Below are 21950 nucleotides of genomic sequence, written 5' to 3'. Positions count from 1 at the left end.
ACAGATCAAAGTAAGGGAATTTAATTCTTGCCTTGGGGGGGTCGGTTGAGACTCTTGAGTCTGTGTGACTGAGATGCACTTCTAGTGCAAAGCGAGTTCAGAGTCCCGATCTGTGGTTCTGTAGTCCCGCAAGGGGCATGGCAGACAAAGCAGCTGCAGTGGTGAAAGGAAGAGTCTCAGGAGGGAGCTGTTGGTGTGTGGCACCCTGAGCACTTGACCAAGTAAGTGCTAGCAGTACACCCCTACTGAATCTGAGAATCAGAGCAAGGTACTCCAGAGGGACTGGGCCCTAAATCCGAGTATCATGGGTATGTTGTTTACTGCAGGAGCTCTTATGAGAGTCTCAGAAAGTGTATGTTAGAAGGGAGATGAGAAAGAAAAACAAAAGGCTAAGTTAATGGTTTCCACAGTGGATCATGCAGTGAAACAAAGAATGGGTAACAGAGAAAGGAACACAGAGGGAAGGTTGGGCCCTGGAAGGAGGCAGAGAGAGGAAGGACCCCAAGGATAAACTGTACTGGTTATTGTCACTGTCTTTGTGATTGTTAAATGTTTATATTGTGGAAGTGCTACCTAAGAAGCTGTTATGGGGCAAGGGGTCTAAAAAGATACCAAAAAGAGCCCCTGGTTATATTTTGGCTCACTGGAGGGACATTGCTGGTGAGCCAGGGGAATATTGAATAAGAAATCAGGAACATAAATGATGTAACAGGACCAGTTTTTATAACTGAGCATCCTAATTGTGAGACCAAGTGCTGGGTGTTTGTGGAAATCGAAGAACTGCATTGTTTGACTCGTGGCTTTTGAAGGGAGTGGGACAAACTGTTTTAATGGGATATGGAAGTGCCATTGAGGGTACAAATAGCTGAACTGTAAAACACAGCAAAAGGGTTAAGGAAAAACATTGTTTAAAGATATTAGAGTGAGCTGAGCAGGGGAGGGAAGCATCTCTGATCGCAAAAGCTGAATGGTGGAACCTGGGAAGTTAACCCTAGCAGACCCACTGCTAGGGTTAAATTGGTTAAATTGCAGTTAGGGGAGCAGGGTAAAGAGGTTTATTTTCTGGTGGGTATGGGTGCCTCTTACTCTGTGCTACATCAAGAATTACTACACGTAGATGATTTTTCTAACAGTAGTAGGAAGGAACTACTGCCCAACAAGAAAAAGCTTACTTTTTGGTACCAATTAAATACAGGGTGGGAAAATAAGTAGGAATACTTCAATTCTTTTATATGCCAGGTTCTCAAAAGCCATTACTCGGGCAAGACTTATTAGAACAAACGGATGCAGAGATTAAATTCAATAAAAATAGGAGCTAAGGGTCAAGCAAGACCAATTGATTGAAAATTTTAAGTCTGGCTTTAACACTAACTGTAGAAAACAATGTTGTACCCCCAGAAGTTACAGAAATCCTGAATCGGGTACACCCAGGAGCGTGGGCACCAGGAATGCCTGGAAGAGTCAAAAATGCAGCCCATTAGAAGTTAAAAGCAGGAGCCAGCCCAGTCAGGGTAAAGCAGTGCCCTTCGAGGATGCAAGACTGTAGAAGAAAAAATAATAAAGAACTTTTTGGAGTTGAAATTATTAACTGAATGTGAATTCAAATATGACACCCCAGTCTTGGGAGTGAAAAACCAGATAGCAAGAGCTATAGTTTAGTACAAGATTTGAGAGGGCAATTAATAGAATTATTGAAGATCTACACCCAGTGGTGGCAAAACCATACACTTCACTAACCAAGTTAAGGAATGAGTAGGTGGGGTTTACCTTCTGGATTGGAAGTACACCTTTTTCTGCCTGGTTTGGCCAAAGGAAGTCTAAAGATATTTGCTTTTGGATAGGAAAACCCCAATACAGGGAGAAAAAGATCCAATTAACCTGGACAGCATTACCAGGGTTGTAAGAACAGCCAAGTGATTTTTGAGAACCAGTCAGCTCGTGAGCCCGAGACTTGGGTTCCTCCATCCCAAGGTAGAACTTGACTGCACTACGTGGATGCCACAGTAACAAAAGAGGACGGTATACAATGGACTGTGAGTTGGCTGAATTTCTTGGTTATCAAGTTTCTTTATGGAAATTGGTCCTAAGGAAACATAATAAAACATACGGGGGGGACAGACACTACAACATATTTGCACGATCCTAGTACCAGGAACAGGGTACAAGTGGGACCTACTGGGAAAGGGAATCTTCCAGGGCAACAATGGCAAACTGATTTTTCAGAACTGCCAAGAAAAGAGGGGTTTTGTTACATGCTAGTTCTCACCCATACCTTTTCAAGGTGGCCAGAAGCATTCCTCTGCAGGACCAATAAAGCCAAGGAAATAACCAAGGTGTTGCTGCAGGAAGTAATTCCAAGGTTTGGGGATCCTGCAACAATATCCTCCAACCAGAGAGGTCATTTTATTGCAAAGGTTATTCAACAGGTCAGCAAGCTATTGGGAATAGATTGGCAGTTACACACACTGCACAGACCACAGGCAATCGGTCCGGTGGAAAAGATGAACTACCTAATTAAATCACAGGTTGTGAAACTGGGTCAGGAGGCTGGACTATGCTGGCTACAGTCATTGCCTTTGGCTCTCCTGAGGATCAGAATGAAACCTAGAGCCAAAGAGGGGTTAAGTCCTTTTGAAATACTGTATGGAAGGCCTTATGTTGTGCAAATGGGAATCGCTACCCAGTTAGGGAATGAGTTACTAACTGAATATGTGAGTAGTCTACAGAAACAGCTTTGGGAAATAGAGAAACTGGTTCTAGGAACTAGAGCCCGAGGCCTTGATAGTTTGATACATCATATTTGGCCAGAGACTATGTGTCTAGATCTCTTTCAGATTCACCCCTGGAACCAAGGTGGGAAGGTGGACTGGATGATCTTGTAGGTCTTTTCCAACCTAGCGAATTCTATGATTCTAAGGTCCGTTTCAGGTGCTGCTAACGTCCTGCACAACGATCAAAATTTAAGAACAAGCATTGTGGAGACATCGTACTAGACTCACCTTTAAAACTGCAAATCCAAAGACAGTAATATAGGCTCTTGTAATCGTTAGAAAAGTTAATTTGATAAGCACGGCTTTTGATGCAAATGCTTATGTAACTCTCGTGAAAAACATTGCAAAGTATACTAATATCAGTAACTGCTGGGGATGTGGGCAAGCCATTGATTTTAAATCCCCACTTCTTGGAGTTCCTGATGAATTTAAGGTGAGAAATCAAAGTGTTGCAGGGTTTGAGTCACTCTTTTGGTGGGTGACAATCAAAAGGAATGTAGATTAGATTAACTACATCTATTATAACCAACAGCAATTTATAAACTACACAAAGGGTGCAATAAAGGGAATTGTAGAACAGTTAAATGGCACAAGTTGGATGGCCTGGGAAAATAGGATCGCCCTAGATAGGCTAGCTGAAAAAGGCGGTGTGCGTGTAGTGCCAGGAACCCATTGTTGCACCTCCATCCCCAATAACACAGCTCCAGATGGCACAAGAACTAAGGCATTGCAAGGGCTTACCACCCTTGATGATGAATTGGCAGAAAATTCAGGAATAGATACTTCTACCACTGGATGGTTGGAGCCCTGGTTTGGTAAATGGAAAGGGGTGATTGTATCCCTATTTACTTCTTTGATTATAGTAGCAGGGGCCCTGACAGCCATTGGTTGCTGTGTTATCCCCTGTGTGAGGGGACTGGTACAGCAATTGATCAAGACAGCACTATTGAAGCAAACACCAATGGAGCCACCACTGTACTGGGATAAAATAATGATATTAGGGAAGATGGGGAATGAAGAAAGTGAAGAAGAGGAAGATGTCTATAGAATTGCACCACAGAAAAGAATTGCAGAAATCAACAACGAATAAAGAAGAAAGGGGGGAATTATAGGAATGGAATATTGTTTCTGCATTAGATATCAAAAAAGGGGCAAGTGGTCTAAAGAAGCAGAGCACAATGTATTTTGTAACTTGCCCTTAGAAACAGCTAGTTTGAAGAAGTAGAAATACCATATATTTCAGTAACATATTTTAGACATATAGTTGTTGAATTATGCGATTAATTCTCACTTGTAAAACTGTAGTAGTTGTGAATAGTATGGGAATAGTATTATGGACTAGAAAGCATGTTGTAAGGCTGTTCTCTTTGGATAAGAGACCCTCAGCAAAAGAAAAGCAGACTGTCAAACATCAAAGAAGCCAGAGCCTCCACACAAGGCCAGATTTTCTCATCCTGTGGGTACACTGGGATGCAACAGGCAGGCATCAGGATGCTCCCCTCTATCCTCCTTCCACACTTATCTCTATCCAAGGACGAACAGGTGTCCAGAAATAACGGCCGAGTGCTGAGTAAGCAAGTGTTAGAAGTTAATTAATTAGCAATAGACATGCTTAGCTAGCAACAATTTATGTTTAACTGGTATCTATATGTTTAGTTGAGCATCAGGAAGATTAGTGAACCTGAAGGACTCAGCCAATCAGGAACCAGGGGAGGAAAAGATCAGCATCAAGTAACAGGGGATAAAAGATGAACACTGCTTTCTGCAGGCGCTCCTGCTCGCAGGATGCCCGCCATTGCAATTGCAAATAAAATCTGCTATGATCAGAGATACCGTCCTGATCAATTATTTGGATATTTCCAGCATTGCCAGAATGATAGAACAGATCTTGTGCCCTGGTAGGGGATACTTGTGCTGATCCCAAGAAGATTTCATCCCTTTATGGAAAAAAATACAACAGCGAACAGGAAGGATGAGCAAACAGGTCTCCTAAATCCATCCTCATGGACAAAAATGAGGCCCATAAACCCATTCCTTCCATCTGAAACCTTGCCCACTGAACATTCATACAGAGAAATATTTTATTCCCCAGTGCCTAGTCAGCACCATAGAAACATAGATGTCCAGATCCACACCTTCGGATAGTGATGCATCCCTGCCTCTCACTGCAGGCAGTGTTACCCTGGTCTCAGGAAAACCACATTCCAACCTGACTGCATGCACTACAGTGTCAAGGACCATGCTTTTCCCAGTAAAATCACTTGCATCATGAGTTTTACGGACAGCTGAGCTCTTGGAGTCACCATGGTTGTCTCAAGGCTGGAGATCACAGTGCAACCTACAGCTGCTCTACGGCTGCACTCACTGCTTCCCTTTGCAGCAGGCTGTCAGTTTGCAAGCAGTGCACACTGCCTTGCAGATCTGCAGCCAGCTATGTTTGAACTCTGGCCTGCCTGTGCTCACTGTAGCAATAAAATAGCAAGGGTATTTTTGCTCCTCGAAACCAACAACTGCATGCCAGTCCCTACCCATGCTGGAAGATTTCCATGAGTACAGCAGCAGCAGCCCTGAGCTTTTCTGCTTCATAAACCTCTTGTTGCCTCAGCCCGTGAAATTGCTTCCTTAGCCAGAGCACAAGACTTTGTGGGGGCTGGTGCTGTGTTAGCAAGTTGAGCCTCATTCACCTTCACTGTACAGAGCTTATTTTACAGGTGAATTTATTTACCCCCTTTCTGCAACTTCAAGAGGGTTTAATTTAGTATAGAAATGTGCTTTAGTCACGGGTTGAATGCCAAGACCTGAGTCAGACCTGTCTATCCAAAGAGCTGCTTACTTATAGGCTGACGCTTATGCCAAAAACATCAGCTCTGAGGCTGAAAGAGAAAGGTCTAGATGCACATTTTGTCTCCTGTACAGAACTGGTCTGATTTCCTGCACCAGTAGCATGGCACAAGCAATGCCACTCAGATGCATACCTCTGCACACATTCCCACTCACTGGAGCCCGTCACGTTCCTCTATGTGACTCCATTTACATGTGTCAGGTGAAGTCGTCCACAGCTGCCTTTTTCTGGCTTGGAGGTACAATTCTTAGAAGTGTAACTACCAGGGGAAAGCTAAAGCAAGCTGGAGGAACCAGCAGATTCTATGGTGTTTTGGTTTCTTATTTTAAAAGGTATTTGTATTCAAAGCCATCATCTGTTGATTACTCCGTCCTGAGATGGGCTTGGAGGAGCTGTCGCCTTCCAAAATTTGTTCAAAGTAGTCTGTGCTGATAGGAAGCATCCTCTGCAACCAGTGCTTACATCAGCACATTGCACAGGATTTTAAGGGGCCAAGGAATCAGGCTCACAGGACCTGCTCTTGTCTCTGTCCATCACAGGCATACAGCAGTAAGGGGCAGAATGCCCATACAGACCTATTTCACCATTGTCTTGGCAGGGAAAATCTCACTGTAGAAATATTGTGCCATTTTCTGCAGTGCCTTGTGCTGGGACCGCAGCCGTGTTTGCTCTGAAGCAGCCCATATGTTCACACTGTTTCCCAGTGTGACTGACAATGAGCCAGTTCCCTCAGAGCATCCTGAGATATGCAAGACTTCATTCTTTGCAGGTAAACACAGTCCTTATGGAGGTCTGAGACAAGTCCTCAGCTTGGGGAAGGTCAGAGAAGATGCTGGGATATATCAACTTCTATCTTGTCTAACTGCGTCTGCTGTAACATGTTCTTCAGCTTCAAAAAAGGGCTGAAAATCACAACTGACTTTTAGTGGAACTGAGGATCTTGCAGACAACCTTCTCAGCATGGCCCTAGCAGGACACAGCCGAATTCATGTGCAAAATCCAGCACTTCCAAACCAGCCGGCCCCTTCCCAGGCTCCTGAGATTCACACGTGAGACCCACATTTCAATCCTGATTCTGCAAAAGATACTGAGCCCAAATGTTTCACAGCGCATTAACGCCCCGTATCTCTGGAGTACCAGTGACTGCTTTCAGGTTTCTTTGTGCTTACGAAGGCAGGAAAAGAAGGAAAAAAGGTCTGGTCTTAAGGATGCAGTGAATGGGGGAAGCTCCTTCTTTTTAACCCCGAAGAATAAATAAAGATGTGTTTCCACTTATCTGAAAAGGGTTCAGTCTTGAGGAAAGCCCGGGCATGGTGTTAGTCACCCTCTTGACATCCTGGGCACATCCTAGAAATGGGATTTTTGCCCGGGTTCTGTCATTCAGGATGCATAGCACGTACACAGCCTGCCAAGCGGGAGAGGATGCTGTGTGCGATACGTGACCCATGTTGTTAACACAGACTTGGATTCCTTCCGCTCCAAGAGAAAAGCAGCAAGCTAGATGCAGACCCCAGAGAGAGCATGAAGGAGAACGTGAGGAACCTACGGAGTTCTTGAAGTAAACCCAGCACAGCACAGCCAAGAGACATGAACTCTCAAGGGACAGATGCTCCTCTATTATTAAGAGATAGCGGGAAGGAGGACATGGCTGATGCTCGCCCTGTACCATCCATCCTGACAGAGAAGGGAACAAGTCACACATTTTCTGCTACATCTGTTGAATCTCTGCACAACTTCCTTTTCTCATACCCTATTTGCTCCTGGCTCATTGCAGGTAAATCATTCCTTAAAATGGATTTATCACAGCTCAGTGAGCCTCAGGCATTACATTTTCATTCCAGAAGTACAGATTGATAGTAAAGGGGCATACTGAGAGGCACCATTTTTCTGCCAGTGCCTTGGACCTCTAACTTGTGCACTGGGGCAGCTTTGCCCTGATCTGTTTTTCTAAACAGACAATTCTGCAATAGGAAAGAAAATCTCATAAAAATACTGTCCTGTGGTAGTTGTGAGATGTGCCCTTGGAGACTTACGCCCTCTGCTTTACATTGGGAATATTTCCACAGAGCTGCCTCTAAATCCCACGGAATGCTTCTCCCCGCCACACACATCTCTGGCATCTTCAGCATCTCCCTCCTTGCCTGGAGGCCCCTTCTGCCCTGAGCTCCGCTGCTTTGTTAGTGCAGGATGTAACAAGTGCTGCCGGTTCCTGTGGTTTTGTGGCTGATATGACACGTGTTATCACTGCTCAGCAAACACAGCCAAGTTATCAGTTACCAGGAGGCTCTCAGCCTTTCTAATCTAATTGCCCAATAAGGAAAGTTTGGCTGAGAGCTCCAGAGAGCATTTAACTGCCCGCCCTCCTGCTCCAGCCATGTAAAGAGAAGACCACTTTGCTCTTTCTGTTGTGGCAAGGCTAATTTATGGCCTTCCCACTCTCCTCTTCTTCATCTGAGTTTGATAAAACAGTGCTAACAGGTTTATAGGCAAGGGAAAGTCTCAGCCTGTAAGACTCTGTCCATAACAGAGAAAAGAAAATCAATGAATTAGTGAATCAGACCAGTGGTTATCAGCTAGAAAGTTTTAATATGGGGATAGCTTTTAAATTTACAACCTTATTACGCCATTCTTTCTCTTGGTTCATCTAAGCTTTGCTGCAATGCCTGCAAAATGTGAATATCCTAGTCCTGCCAAGGACGCATTTACATTCCACTGATTAGTGACTTCATGCTCTGAGTCTGTAAGAAAAGCCTTTTTCTCCCAGAGCTGACATTTGTAGACCACAACACGCTCTACCCAATAGTGATGGCACCTCCTTGGCTCTCCCTCAGCACCCCTATTATCCTACAGCCAGTGACCCACCAGCTTCCCCAGCACAAAGGCATTATGCAATAAATTCAGCTGTTTCCTCATGCTTTTTAAGCCCTTGAAGCGATCGGAAAGACCAACACAATGGAAAAGGCGTTACAAAAGAGGTGGAAGGACCAGCACGATAGCAAGGTGCTACAAAGGAAGGGAAGTAGATGGCTCATCTGTATCAGAAGATTCTGAGTTCACAGGGAAAAACTACCATCAAGAAGGGATCTCCAGCAAAAGAACCCTGTTCAGTGGCAGTCAACCCTTAAATGAGGCCGAAGAGGCCTCCAACCCTTCCAGTCACACAGTGAATTGCCTTCACCTGTGCTCCCAGGGCTGGCTGGGTCTTTCCTCCAGGTGCTCAATCACTGGTTCAGGCCATGGCTCAGCAGTTCCCATACAGCCTTTATGCTGCGCTCACATGTCATCCTCACTTTGTACATCATCCCAACCATCCAACCCCCCTACCTGATGATGGTGTGGGACATTCATCTCTGCCAGCTCTACTTCCCTTCCTCTCATTGCTGGATTTGAAGATTGGAGGGCTAATGTTGAACCTTCAGCCCCTGCCTCAGCTCACGCCTTAGCCTGGTGATCACAGTGGGTTCACAATGAGTTACTGGCCCTTTGCCTCTACTGGGCCTGCTCTTCTGTGGTTTTCACTGTATAATTCCGTTCCTCAAGCCAAATCCTAGCTGTAGCCCCAGCCTTCACATTCCATTTATGAACTGCTGGCAAACCCTCCCCCTTCTTGCTCTAGGAACCCCATGGGCCTTGGCTGTAACTCCTGTCAAATTGTTCTCTTCAGTCCTTGTGGCCAATGCACATTCACGCCTTGGTTAGTTCTGGCAGCCTTGGATCTCCCTGCAGAGGACTTTTACTTAGGATGACTCTTACTTTTTTTGTAGGATTTAAATTAGCAATTTTTCAGGTAGTTAGAGACTAACTTTGGCCTGCCTCTGGGTCAGTGAGAGCTGTGCTGGCTCCTGCATAGCCTGCTGGGACAAAGGAAAGCTAGCACAGCAGGGATGGTTTCCCTAAAACCAGTTTGATGGCTCTGGCAGGTTTCTGGACTGTTGTGAAGGTGATGATCAAAGCTGCAGATGGGAATAGGACCAGATATAATGAAAGACAGAAGAGCTGCTGTCTAACACATCCTTAATCTTGTCAGTTTAATGCATTCTGTATTCAGTTATGAATTTGCCCATTTGACTTCACCGTAACAACTCTAACACTACTCAAACCACAATACTAGTTTCACTGCTGGGCCCCACAGGATTCCAGCTATTCTGGCTCCTGCACAGTCCCCTGTGTTGGGAGGAAGACTCAAGCCAGCAGAACTGGCTGCAAACTGCTGATCCCTGCCTGTGCCAGTCTCATACCCACAGGATCTGTAGGACCCAGCAAGAACCATTCTGTCCTTATGGCACCAGTGCCAGTGGTTCAGTCTCATTCAGGGAATCACCCGTTGACATTTTGGAGAGGAAATTGACCAAATTTAACAGATTTCTTCTCAAGGGACTGAAGGAAATTCAGTTTTTTTTCTTTTTACAAACCTAACTCTAAGCCTCTTTATTTTAACCCTTCCTAATGTGCTTGGGCTGTGATGTTCCCCAGCCCTGCTGTCATGCTGTGGGGACTGCATCAGAGGGATCACCACCTGGCCAGGCTCCCAGACAAAGTTCACCTTGCTCAAGAGCTCACACAGGGACCAGGAATAGATGTCCAGAGAAAAGTAAGAACGCTGTGAGCACATATGATGGCTCCCCAAGTATTTTACATGGGATTCTGCAAGCGTGGTGTGGTGTGTCCTTTTAGGAAACCTCCAAAGAGCTGCTGTCCAAATATTTGCGTGGTCTCCTTTTGGACTTGGGTAAACCTTTTGCCTCCACGTGTCCCTTGGCAAGGTGTTCCGCAGATGGGAAAGAAAGCTTTTGTTACGTTGAATTTGGCTCCTGCTACCTTCATCTGATGGTTCTGGGGTCTTTAATTGATAGAAGCACTTGGGGCAAGCCATACTTCACGACTGTAGCTGTGGTCAGGGTGGCTCCCAGCCCCAAAGAGGGGACACAGAAAGCCCTTGTTCCAGAAGGAAACCGTGTCAAGTGAAAGTCCCAGAAGGCTCCCTGAAGTACTCGCTTATTTGCAAACCTAGTCACACACATGGGTACTGGAGATGGAAAGGCTAGGAGACAGGGGGAAAAAGGCATCTATCCAAAATGATGGGAATCGTTATGTATGTGTTTATTCAATTATTTTAGAAAGAAAAAAAAAGTTGTGCAAGAGAAGAATCAAGGCCAACATGGTTCAAATTATGACTGTAGCTAGGAGAAGGACCAACACTTCCAGCTAGGCTCTAGTTTGCCCTCTCAAATCATGATTTCTGTCCTGATGGAGTGTGGGTTATTGGCATTTTTTGGAGTTTTGTGATAGCTGAGTGTAGTGCTCAGCCAGCCAGACATAGCACAGCAGATGTCTGCAAGCACTTAGTGTACCTCCGCCCTTTCTCTCCACCCAAGGATTAATTATTGTTGAACTGGTTCTTTAATATTTAATTGTCACCTGTCTCCTCTTTTCATCTCCTCCCTTCTCAGGTGTCTCTGTGCCTCTTTCAGGTTCGCCTGTACGCCGTCTTTGGCTTCTTCTCCAAATCTGCTCCGCTCCTTCTCCCTGTACAAGTCCGTCTCCCTGCTGAGCCCAAACTGAACCCAGAGAACACCAGCACAGTGCAACGACACTGGAGTCCATGGAGAATCTTCAGTCCGGTTTAGATCTTGAAGCCAAGGTTGGTCTCTAGAGTTTGCTTTTGAGTTCTGCTAGCAAAGCGAAGTGAGATGGGCTGTTAGGTTCTAATTCAGTTCAGTTGGGATGAGAGGCCTGGAAAACGGCCACCGAGTTTGCCACTTCTTTCCTCCTGCATTAGTCCGGAAGTGAGTCATGTTGCTTCTGGCATAGCCTCAAAGCAGCCCTGTGTCAAACAAGTTGGACCCTGCAAAATCCACAAGGTGCACGTGATCATATTATGAACCAGCTGGCTCTTGGCTTGCTCGTTTGCACCTTGCACACTGCAAGTTGTAGGCCATCGGGTCGCCCATGTCCTCCTAGCTCTGGGCTGAAGCCATGTGCTGAAAAGGAGAACCACCCTTGGCCTCTGCTGATGACAGCTTGCACCCAGGGTGAGCCGGCTGCTGTCTGCAGCTCTCCCTGCTTTCCACAAGGACTGCATTTTCATAAAAGATGAAGAAAACCTGTCTGACTGGCTGTTCCGGCCACTTGCCCCATCTTGGCGTCCTTCCCAAGGCTGGCCTGCATGCGTCCTACATCTGAAGGCTGGGGAAGCAAATGGGGTCAGCAAACCTGCATTTGGTCCTGCTGTGCATGTCTGGAAGTGGGAAGAGACCAGGTCCTTTTCTTGTAGTTCTGCTTACAACTACTTCAGAGACTTTACAGCGGAATTACAAGTTTTCCAGGAGTGGAAGATGTCAAGTCAGGTTGTGAGATCACGAATTATTCAAGGTGACATTAGACGCTGGTAGGCTGAAATCTTACCCACAGGATGTGCAGCAGCAGCCTGCAGGCTGGGGTGATGTGCAGGGAGGGGGAGAAGAGGGGTCAAACAGAGCTGCTTTGCACATTCGGAGAGGTTTCTCTGTTACGAGTGGTATCACTGTGTGAAAGCAATTGCTTTTATATCCTTTAACTATCTTCGGTAGTTTTCAGTTTCACTGTATACTGATGCATTTCGAAATTAATGTCTCAGCAGTCCTTTGATCCCGACGCGTCTTTCCAACTAAAGCCCATTTGAAATTTCTGGCTCGCACCTCCTCCCAGTCTAGGGAATATGCTGACCTTTCATCTGGCTGGCTTGAGGAGCCGCCTAACTCCTTTCTATCCTGCAGCTGCAGCTGGCCAGAGGGCCAGAGCCAGCAGTGGGCAAGGGAGGCAAAGGAGGAGCTTGCTTATTGCAAGGAAAGTTTGCTCTGTGGTTGATATGAAAGATGCCTCCAGGCTGTCAGCAACCTCCCCTTTGATAATCTGCATGTTCCTATCCCTCCCTGCATCCAGCAGGACTGGATAAGGGTTGCTGATTCCACTCAGGAGCCTCGGGTGGCATGATCTGAGGGCTCGCTGGTGCACGTGGCAGCACACAGGAGCGCTTCAGAAACTTAGCGACGCAGCTTATCTGCAGTCCCAATGCACGATATACAAGCAGCCTCCCGGAGAAGGCAGAGTCAACTCCTTCTACAGTGGGCTTTTTTTAGCAGCTGGCTCCCAGCTTCTCCCAGCAGTTACCGAGTGCCATCTGTTGACTAAACAGCGGTCATGCAAAAAATGGAAGGGAGCCAAGGTGAAGATGGGCACAGTGCACTTGGGAGAAGTGTCAGCATGGGACTGAGTGACTCTGGAGGAGTTTCACAGAGTGCAAAAGGAAAAAAAAAGGGAGGGTTTCAAGGCAAGGTGGTTTCAGCTGCTGGAAGGGCTGATAAAAGGATGCCAGGAATACTTCTTGTGACAGTCTTGTTTGGGTTAATAGAGGGATCAGATTCTTTGCTTCAAACTCCGTGTAAGGCAGGGAGATGGAGAAGAGACAACCAGCCTTACTGTCAAAATGCGCAGCAACACAATCTGCAATCTGCTAAATGCTGTCCTGGAGCTGAGAGATTGTAGACTGCTGCGCTCAGCCAGAGAAAGGGATTATTTCATAGCTGTGAGCACAAAATGGACAGCTCGTTCCTCTGATGTCCTTATTTTGCCCCAGAAAATCTCTGGCATACTTTGCCCTGAGTGGAGAGCGGGGCCTCTGTGAGGGCAGCTGGAGGCTAAACTTAAAGGCAGTCAGTCAAGCCCCTTACTTTCTCTTGATACCTCCAGCTTTCAGGCTTTTCTGAAAGCAAACCTCTGTCCATCGCTGGGGCTGCTCCCTCAGAGGGTGCTGGTAGTTAGCAACAGCTGATACGTCCCCTTTCCATAAAGTGGACACCACAGAGCCGATCTAGAGTGTCCATGCTGGGTCCTCCCCGTGGCTTCTGTGCTGAGTAGGCTTTAGAGATGGAACAAACCAGTCCACAGCAGCCAAGCTACAATAAACAGCTCAGAACGAGGTCATCCTGCTTATGAAAGGTCTTCTGGCGATTTTAGAAGAGTAAAGGGATTACCATGGGGGTGGTGGACAGATTTCTGCATGAGTAATTGGCCTTTTTCCTCCAGACATCCTTACTGTCCCACGCGGTTGTAATATGCATTCACTCTCTGAAGTACTCCATCCAGTGCTGGGAAACAGCTGCCACCGACTGCCTGAGAGCATTTGTGTGCTTCAGGCAGCAAGGTTGGTGTGCTCATGTGAACAGGTTTCAGAGTGTCCTGAGGTTCTGTAGGGCCACCAAAATGTCCCGTATCCAGCGCACCCCTCTCACTGTAACAGGAGACTGGGGACCGTCTCTGGCTCCCCTCCTTCCTGGTGGGTTTTGGTGCTCCCCAGGGGCAGGGTGGCGGTTCTGGAGGACCAGACTTACCTGGTGGTAGGCATGGATCCCATGGGAAGGCATCACTGTTTCCAGGAATGATACACACGTTAAAGCAAAGCAGAGTTTTTGGCAGTATGGAGCAAGACCTGAAGCTGAGGATGGCTCTGGTGTTACTGAAGCTCCTTCTGGCCGTAACACCATGTATGAACAAACATATGTGCATGCATATAACCCTCTTTCCTCAAGCCTGAATCCAGAGGCACTGCCTGGGAAATGCTTTAAATTTCCTTTCATCACTGTAGTAGCTACTAATTAATGTGGGTCAGTCTTTCCCTCCAAGCACTTTTGCTAAGCCATGCTTCCTCCTCCTTTACTCCTCTAGTAGTCCCGATCTCCAGTATTTAGAGCTAAGTGGAGAAGAGGGGCTGGATTCAAAGTTACTCAGAGTCTTTTGAAGGCTTCCCTTGGACCTTGCTGGATTTGGGGTCGGGCTTTCTGGATTTTGTAAGTGGTTGACCTATTTCAATGAGTAAGAGGGGTGATGGACCAGCAGCGGGCCTGCCGCTTCTTCACGCTACAGTATAATAACAGAACTGTTACTGAATTTGGGGTGGGTGGTAGACCTTGGGCAACAGAATATTCCCATGTTCTTCCAACTCCCATTCACCTCTTGCTGGATCTTGGAAGTTGAAGTCACATTTCAGCCTAGAGGAAGGACATAGCATGTGGCCAGGAGGTGGTCTGAGATAAGGATTTGAGTACAGCAACCCAAGACACAGCAGCTAAATGCTGCCTGTTTCTCCATGGCTCTGCTGGGGTGATCTTGGCAGCTTTCAGCTGAGGGCTTCCTGAGGGTCCCTCTCCCTTGACCGTGTGCTTTACGCCAATCACAGGGCTGGCCGTCAATGTCCACCCCACAGCATCGCTTCTCCTGAATGAAAGGCTCATTTTAAAAGCGGAGAAATAATTCCCAGAGAAGACTGAAAAGAAAGAGGAAAAGGCAAATCTGGCACTTGTTTTTCCCACAAAGATTCACGCGTGTACTCGCGGTGACAAGATATTCAGGACCGCAGATATTTCCCCGGTCCCCCGCCAGGCATGCAACTGGCCATGCATAACAAATAACACGACCCCATGAATGGCCACGAAGCGAAGTCAAGCTGTTTGCCTGATCCATTTTTCATTGTTCGCCAAGCTTTTCCCACTTTGAACGAGGGCTTGTGGCACATCAGGAAGTTAAAAGGAGTCGGGAGGGGGGGAGAAGGGGGAGTGTTTCTTTTAAAAAGAGAGTCAGATTGGAGAGGAGGACACAGGCACTCAAAACCCTGTCTGCGCTTGGTATATTAGGCAGCCAGCGCTCTTGGCTGGGAGCCCAGACGAGGCTTTTGTAATCAAAACATGATCTTGTATGCTGTGCAACCAGTGCTGAGAAAGGCCGTCTGATGGCTCTCCTCTTTTAGCTCTGCGCTGGAATCCGCCGGGCTCTGCTGCCGATGTCTGACATGCACCGAGCGGTGAGTGCCGCCTTTGTGGGTCCCAGGAGGGCACGGGCAGAGGGGTCCCTCCCCATAGAGGCCCTGGAACGACTTGTACTTGGGGTGGCCTTTCGCTGGTTGGGGCTTTGTTATTTTTATTTCTCGCCCGCCTGCCGGCAAGCACCGGGAGCAAACAAACACTGCTGCGTCATGGGGGGGTGCCAGGGGGTGGGTTTGGGGTGCCGGGCTTTACGCGGCGATCGCCAGGGCAGGTTGCAGTGGCTGCTTCGGGACAATGTACCACCTGGGTGGGTGGGAGGTGGGTATGGATAACGGAGACCCACGGGGTCCTGGACGTTGCCTATCCCAGCAAGGGTTGCGGCTGTCAAGCCAGAGGATATTTCTTAAAAAGAGCAGATACGTTTGCTTATGCTGAAAAGTGTTAGTTAAGGTCCCTGCTCCTCTCTTCTCCTCCCTTCCCCCCCCCCCTCCACCTTCTGTCTCTCTCTTTCCCACCCTTGCTGCCTCTGAGGTCTCTCGCTGCAGAAGCAGACAGCTGTAGGAGCTCGCAGGAAAATCCTGCACGCAGCGCCAGCCGTGGGTGAGGCATCCCTCCAGCCCCCGGTGAGCTGTGCAGCATGCGCGTGTGCCACCGAGGAGCGGGGGTACGGCACAGCGAGGTGCTGGCATTTCATGGAAGCGCCAAGGCGCTTGCTTCCCATTTCTCATTTGGTGCCATTTTATTTGTGACAGAGAGAGGCCTCTCCTTCCCTCTGCCTCGCTCTCTTGGAGGCGCTGGGCTTTCTGATTCAAAGCCATCGCGCGTCCGTTCTGCCAAAGCCATTTGTAACTCTCCTGTCACCGTGACATATGGGCACCTCGCTTCCCCGGAAGAGCTTCATTCTGGGGAGGGCATGCTCTTGCCACTTTTCAACCCCAAGCACCGGCTTCAGCAGGGGCTGGGGTGACGGCTTCGTTCCAGAAGCAAAGAACAGGGCATGTCCTCGCTATCGGCTGGCTGCTGAGCTAACGCTGACTTGGCTGAACCGTACAATGGATGAGCCCCGGCCATCTTTTGCTTGTTAAAAGAGAAGAGCACAAATACAATCTCTACTGGAATGTTTAAATTCTTCCTGAGCATGCAGCTCTGTCAGCCCTTGTTCAAAGCAATCTGAGGATGAAAGGGGTGCGTTTGAGGGCATGCACCACTTTGATCCCACCCTCAAGCAGCCAACACCCCAGCATTCAGCAAACACCGAACCTGCCAATTTAGAGCTCACAGAATAGCTTCTGTTCTGGTAAACACAGGAATTCAGCTTTAATCAGGCTTGCAAAATGGCCATGAAAGTGTATCCACCCACGTGTACAATCTACTCGTCTGTCATGTACCTGAATGATAGATGGCAATAGGAAAGCGCATTTCGTTCTCCCGCAGACCTCCTTGGCAAAATCCCATTGTCCAGCAGAAGGACGTGTGGGTGAATGCGGGGTTTAAACATCCCTGTTGTTCCACCTGGACACGAATGTGTCCCTGTGTCCTGGCAGAGCAGCCCTCACGAGGGCTGTTAAATCAGCGCTGATAAAATACCGTCATGGTGATACGATTGAAGATTGTGCAAACTGGTTTTCCTGCCTTCCCCCTCTCTGGTTGGTGACAACATCCGCATCCATCCCACCCCCTTCTCTGTGATGGTATCACACTTTCAACTTTTAGTCCTTCTCTCCAAAGAACATTGTGTAGGGAGATTTCTGCCCCTGTCTGTGGCCCAATTCTTTGCAGTGATGGTCAAGTTCAAGCACGAGTCTTGCTCGATCAGAGCTGAAATGTCATTAGCTCTGTTCTTTCTCATGTAAAGCCCTTGAAAGGAATACCTGGCATTGCTGGGATGCATGGTGATTCAGCAGCTGGATCCCTTCCTTTGAAAATGAGTGTTGGCCGCGTACAACAGCAGATGATTTGCAGTCCTGGTTCCCAGGAGTCCCATGACATTTTTGGAAGAGCGGTGATGCTAACCTCTGGCTAAATTCCCATGTGCTACCTACGATTATTTTCTGCACTGGTGTGGGTCACCAGGAGCCCAGTTTGCTGCTTCTGCACCAGCACAGGACAAAACCACAACATTTCCACCCCCAAAGAGCCAGCAGATCAATTGTGCCCTCATTCTCACTTGGTGTCCATCTCCCAGGCAGCCAGAAACCTTATAACACAAAGGAGCAGCTCAGCTCCTGCAGCTCAGCTAAAATCCCGCTTTCTCAAATGGTCGCAGCATATTCTTGTGCATTTCTCATCTTGGAGGAGTGCTGGTAACTCCACTACACGAGAAACAAGAAATTGGGGCTCAGGTTCACAGTGCCTAACTTCTGCCTCATCTGATGTACAGGCATGCTGCAAACACACACATCTTCAGGAGGTTGGAGCCTGTGTAAAGCACTGGGTAAAGGGCACGAACAGCTGGCAACACAGAGCAGAGTCAAAGGCTTTCCTTCCCCTGGGCTATTGCTCTGTGGTTTTACTCTATGTCTTCAAGCCTTGGGCTTCTCACTTTGTTTTCACTCAGTTGAAGAAGCTTTGTTTGTCAGCACCTTCTCTGGACCTCACCACTCCAATTTTTCCTCTGGTGACCTAATTAGGACCAGGAAAAAGGTAGGAATGCAGGAGAAGCCCTCTCTTCCCAGGAATTAGCCTTGCAAGTCCGCTGGCTGGCTTGAGGTGGGCCCCAGGGCAGACTGGCTGACATCACAGGCAGGAAGGCACCAGGGCATGGCGAGCGTCAGACCCAGATCCTGTGACCCAGCGGCCGCGACTGGACCTTGACGTATCCTTCCCTGACGGAGGCTGCACCTGCCATGTTGTGATTAATGAAGGAAAAAAACCCTCCTGCCTGTGCAGAAGCTCTTCCCAGCCTTTGCTGCTCTGGATTTCAGCCGTGAGGCTGATAGGATTACTGGGGAAGATGGTTTTGATTCAAGAAATGTCAATCAATTCTATTTGTGATTAAGCTTCTATTAGTGTCTGATTCTGGTTTTCCAGTCCAGCCCAGCTTTCCCAGAAAGCCCAGCTTTCTCCCAGCAGGTCCCTCTCCGTGCCCTGGGGGCTAACTGGGAGCCAAGGTGCTCTAAGGCAGGCTCTGATGCTGGTCCTGAGTGATCCAGGCTAGGGATGGGACCAGGACTGTGGTCTCGGCGGCACTGGAGCTGCAAGGAGGCAGTGCTGATGCAGGTGGGCTGTGCTTGGGCTCCAGCCAATTCATCAGTGTGTGGGCAGACTGATGCTACGTACCCAGAGGATACAGGCATGCACAAACCTCTTCACCATGAGAGCCACCTCTAGCTGTAGTGTGATGGATGATGGTTTTGTTACTTCATGCATTAAGTGGTGCCTTAACTCCGGAGCCTACTGGCGGCCATCAGTGTGGGCCATTGCTTTTTCCACTCGTTACCTCATTGCTGAACAAAAAAAAAAAGTGTTACAGTAGAAAAGGTCAACTCCGTCAGGAAGAATTCCATTTACAAGATGCGGTGTCCCTTTAGATGGAGGTCTGAGGGGGGAAATGGTGGGAAAAGACCATTCGAGCTCCCCCCACTATCCAAGCAGAAGGATCAGGTTTGTGTCCTGTCATTGTGACGACCAAGAAAAGCTTTGCTCCTAATGTTTTCAGGATGCCACTGTGGATGATGCTGTGCTAAGGAAGAAAGAACAGAAAGATGTTGAACTTGATAAGAAAATCCTGGCTCTGCGGAAGAAGAATGAAGCACTTATACGAAGATACCAGGTAAGACTGCTTGATTCTTATCTTCCTCAGCTCTGTTTTGGAGTCCTCACAACTCACAGCATGAAGAAGATAGTCAGCAGTGGAGGAATGACTTTGTTAGATAACATTATTACGTAGGAAAGTGTTTGGGGAAGGTCAGCCAAACTCTGCTCTTTGCTACAGCTCCTCACATTAGCAGCCAGGCTCACTGATGCTTCCCTGCCGGCTGCAGCACTTTTTCTCGCCCTACTCTCCCATCTGCATCACAGCTTTCCCATCTCTTTGTCTCATATACACTGACTTTGTCCCCTCCTGTCCTTCCAGGTGCCTCATACTTTTTCTCCTGGATGAACAGAAGGTTGCATCCCTGAGACATGTGATAGCCTTTGTCTTCCCTCTTGCTGTTCTCACACATCCCAGGGCAGTGGTATGGGCTGAAGCTTGTCCCAGGCCAGTCCCAGTGTTTCTGTGGAGCTCAGAGGGGAGAAAAACACCTCTTGTTTTTCTGGTCCTGGATTGATTGGCTTTGGCCAAGAAAGCTTACCCAGCGACCTGCACGAGATATCCAGCCTGGCTGGTAGGAACTGTTAAGTGTGACATTATGGTAACTTGGAGCTCTCTTTAGGTTTGCAGACTAGGACAGCCTGAGGGTAGTGCTGGAAGAAGGATCCCCCCCTGGCTTGCTGGAATATTCTCCTGGCTTTTCCAGTCACCACTTACTTGGCTTTAGGGGCTGCTTAACATTTGCTGGCTGGCTGGGCAGCCTTGAGAACGGCAAAGAGCATGTTTTGTGTCTTGGACCAAGAGCCAAAAGGCTCAGCGGTGCTCTAGGCTGGGCCTTGCTTAAAAGGCTTATTTCTTTTGATACCAGAAGAGCCATTCTGAACATTTTTGGTGATAGCAAAAAAATGCGATCTAGTGGAAATCTATGGGACGAGTTGAATGCGACAAGCAGACAGGGAAGAGGAACTCTCACTCCCATATTAAATGTTACCTACCTACCTACCACTACTTGGCTTCAAGAAGAAGCTGCCTAGTAGATAAGCAGATGACATCCAGAGATGGCAGAGCAGATCATTGGCCAGAGATGATGTCCTGACCCCAGTTTGGCACAGGGACCCTGGCTTCTGTGCAGAGCCTTCTCTTTCTGCAGGCCAGGTGTGTCCCAGCCTCTTCACACGTACCATCTGCCTGTCACCCATTCCAAGGGCACACGGATGGGTCACAAGTTGGTCCATTTTCTGTCAGAGCTGGAGTTGTGTCCATATAGGAAAAAATCCAAAGAGGAACTTTACAAAATCTGCGGACAGCCAGGTACAGGCCGATGATAATAAGGATATATCTGTTTCAGGAGATCGAAGAGGACAAAAAACGAGCTGAGCAGGAGGGAATGGCTGTTACCTCCAGGAAACCCAAGCAAGATGGACTCACTATTACCATCACCAAAGCTCACAATGTAAGTGGGTGAATGCCTCTTCACCACAAGCCGCCACGAGCTTCAGTCCTGCCTCCATGAGCTTCACAGTGCCATTGCTGAAGGAGACAACTTCCAGAGCAAAACTCTTTCAGGCATGGAACGTAGCTCCTAAACATTCCCATAAGGGTGTAAAAGCTCAAAGTGCCCAAAGTGTTGTCTGCCGATCCACTCGTTTCCAGCCGTGCCCAGGCACCTGTACCCAAGCATTCAGAATGAGCAAGCATGCAAATAAGTGAGTGAGTGAACAGTTACGTTTGGCCCTGGATGGACCCATGTGCAAACATGTAGGCAGAACATGGAAGCTGGGTATGTGCCACTGGAGACATCAGGAACACATCTGAAGATAGCTGTAGGCTGGGTGAAGTCACGGTCTCCTTAGGCTTCATACTTGCAGTCAAGTAGCCCTTAGTTACTTGGGGGCTTTGAGGCAAATGCTGCAAGTCCCAGGCATCTTTTCCAACTGCATCAAACCTGTGTGTGACAAACCCTACCCTCCCCTCCTGGCAGTGTGTGGCCTGGTAAATCACCAGGCCAGGTCTGTGTCAACCCCTGGGGGAAGCCCAAAGCCAGACCGGGCTGGCCCACCTTCCTTCTGCGCCATCAGCACTCCTGGCTTGTTAGATCCAGGCTAGTGCCTTGCTTACTTTATCATGCCCCAGCCCTTGCTTTTCTCTGGAGGTGCTCTGTTGCACACATTTTTCTCTCATACAGGACCTGAAAGATGCAATTACCCAGACTGAACACTATGGACAAGATAGCCAAGCCCTCTCGATGGTGAGCACCGACCCTCAGGAGCCATCCTCTTGGCTTCCCAGGCAATCTCCATCAGGACTTAGACTTTTCTGATCTAACCCAGAGCGCTGCAGAAAGAGATACAACTCTGGCACTTTAGTCTGAAATGTCAGATTTGTAAGTGCAAAGGATTTTCCACACCCTCTGTAACTGTGGGTTTTGCTGCTGAGCAGACAATGAGCCCCTTGTTCTGTAGGAATGCCACAGCACAGTGCCGTGCACAGAAAGCTTTCCCAGGGCAAGGCCTACCGTTGCATCACTGGTCTGCCCTGCTTGTGTGCAGGTGTGTTTGGGGAAGGGGAATGCACTGGTGAGCTGAGGGGCTTGGATTTGCTAACAGAAGTGCTTCATTTTCCAGGACAAAAGGGTTGTGAGTGAGAAAAAGAGCCCCTGTCCTGTGAGCACTGCATTTGGCACTGGCAGCGAGGAAGAGGAGGAGGAGGAGGAAGCAGATCATACGTTCACATTCAGAATGGGGAAGAGGATGCAGCTGGCTGTTACCATGGACAACAAAGCCAAG

At 48.0% G+C, this 21950-nt stretch overlaps 1 protein-coding gene across 6 annotated transcripts in view; it reads left to right on the top strand.

The window, feature by feature from the left end:
• C6H15orf52 (chromosome 6 C15orf52 homolog) overlaps positions 15214–21950 on the top strand; it is a 41627-nt gene continuing 34890 nt past the window's right edge. Inside the window, exons 1-5 of one of the 6 annotated variants that reach the window (XM_021402337.1) lie at positions 15214–15448; positions 19069–19182; positions 20516–20617; positions 21350–21412; positions 21789–21950. In XM_021402337.1, coding sequence (XP_021258012.1) covers positions 15428–15448; positions 19069–19182; positions 20516–20617; positions 21350–21412; positions 21789–21950 — 462 coding nt within the window. In that variant the 5' untranslated portion in view covers positions 15214–15427. Of the gene's footprint in view, positions 15449–19068; positions 19183–20512; positions 20618–21349; positions 21413–21788 lie in introns of all 6 variants that reach the window. The other 5 variants (XM_021402340.1, XM_021402336.1, XM_021402334.1 and 2 more) reach the window with 5 other exon arrangements.

This window comes from Numida meleagris, chromosome 6 (genome assembly GCF_002078875.1).
Source record: "Numida meleagris isolate 19003 breed g44 Domestic line chromosome 6, NumMel1.0, whole genome shotgun sequence".
NCBI lineage: Eukaryota > Metazoa > Chordata > Aves > Galliformes > Numididae > Numida > Numida meleagris.
This window is presented reverse-complemented; position numbering and strand designations above follow the sequence as displayed.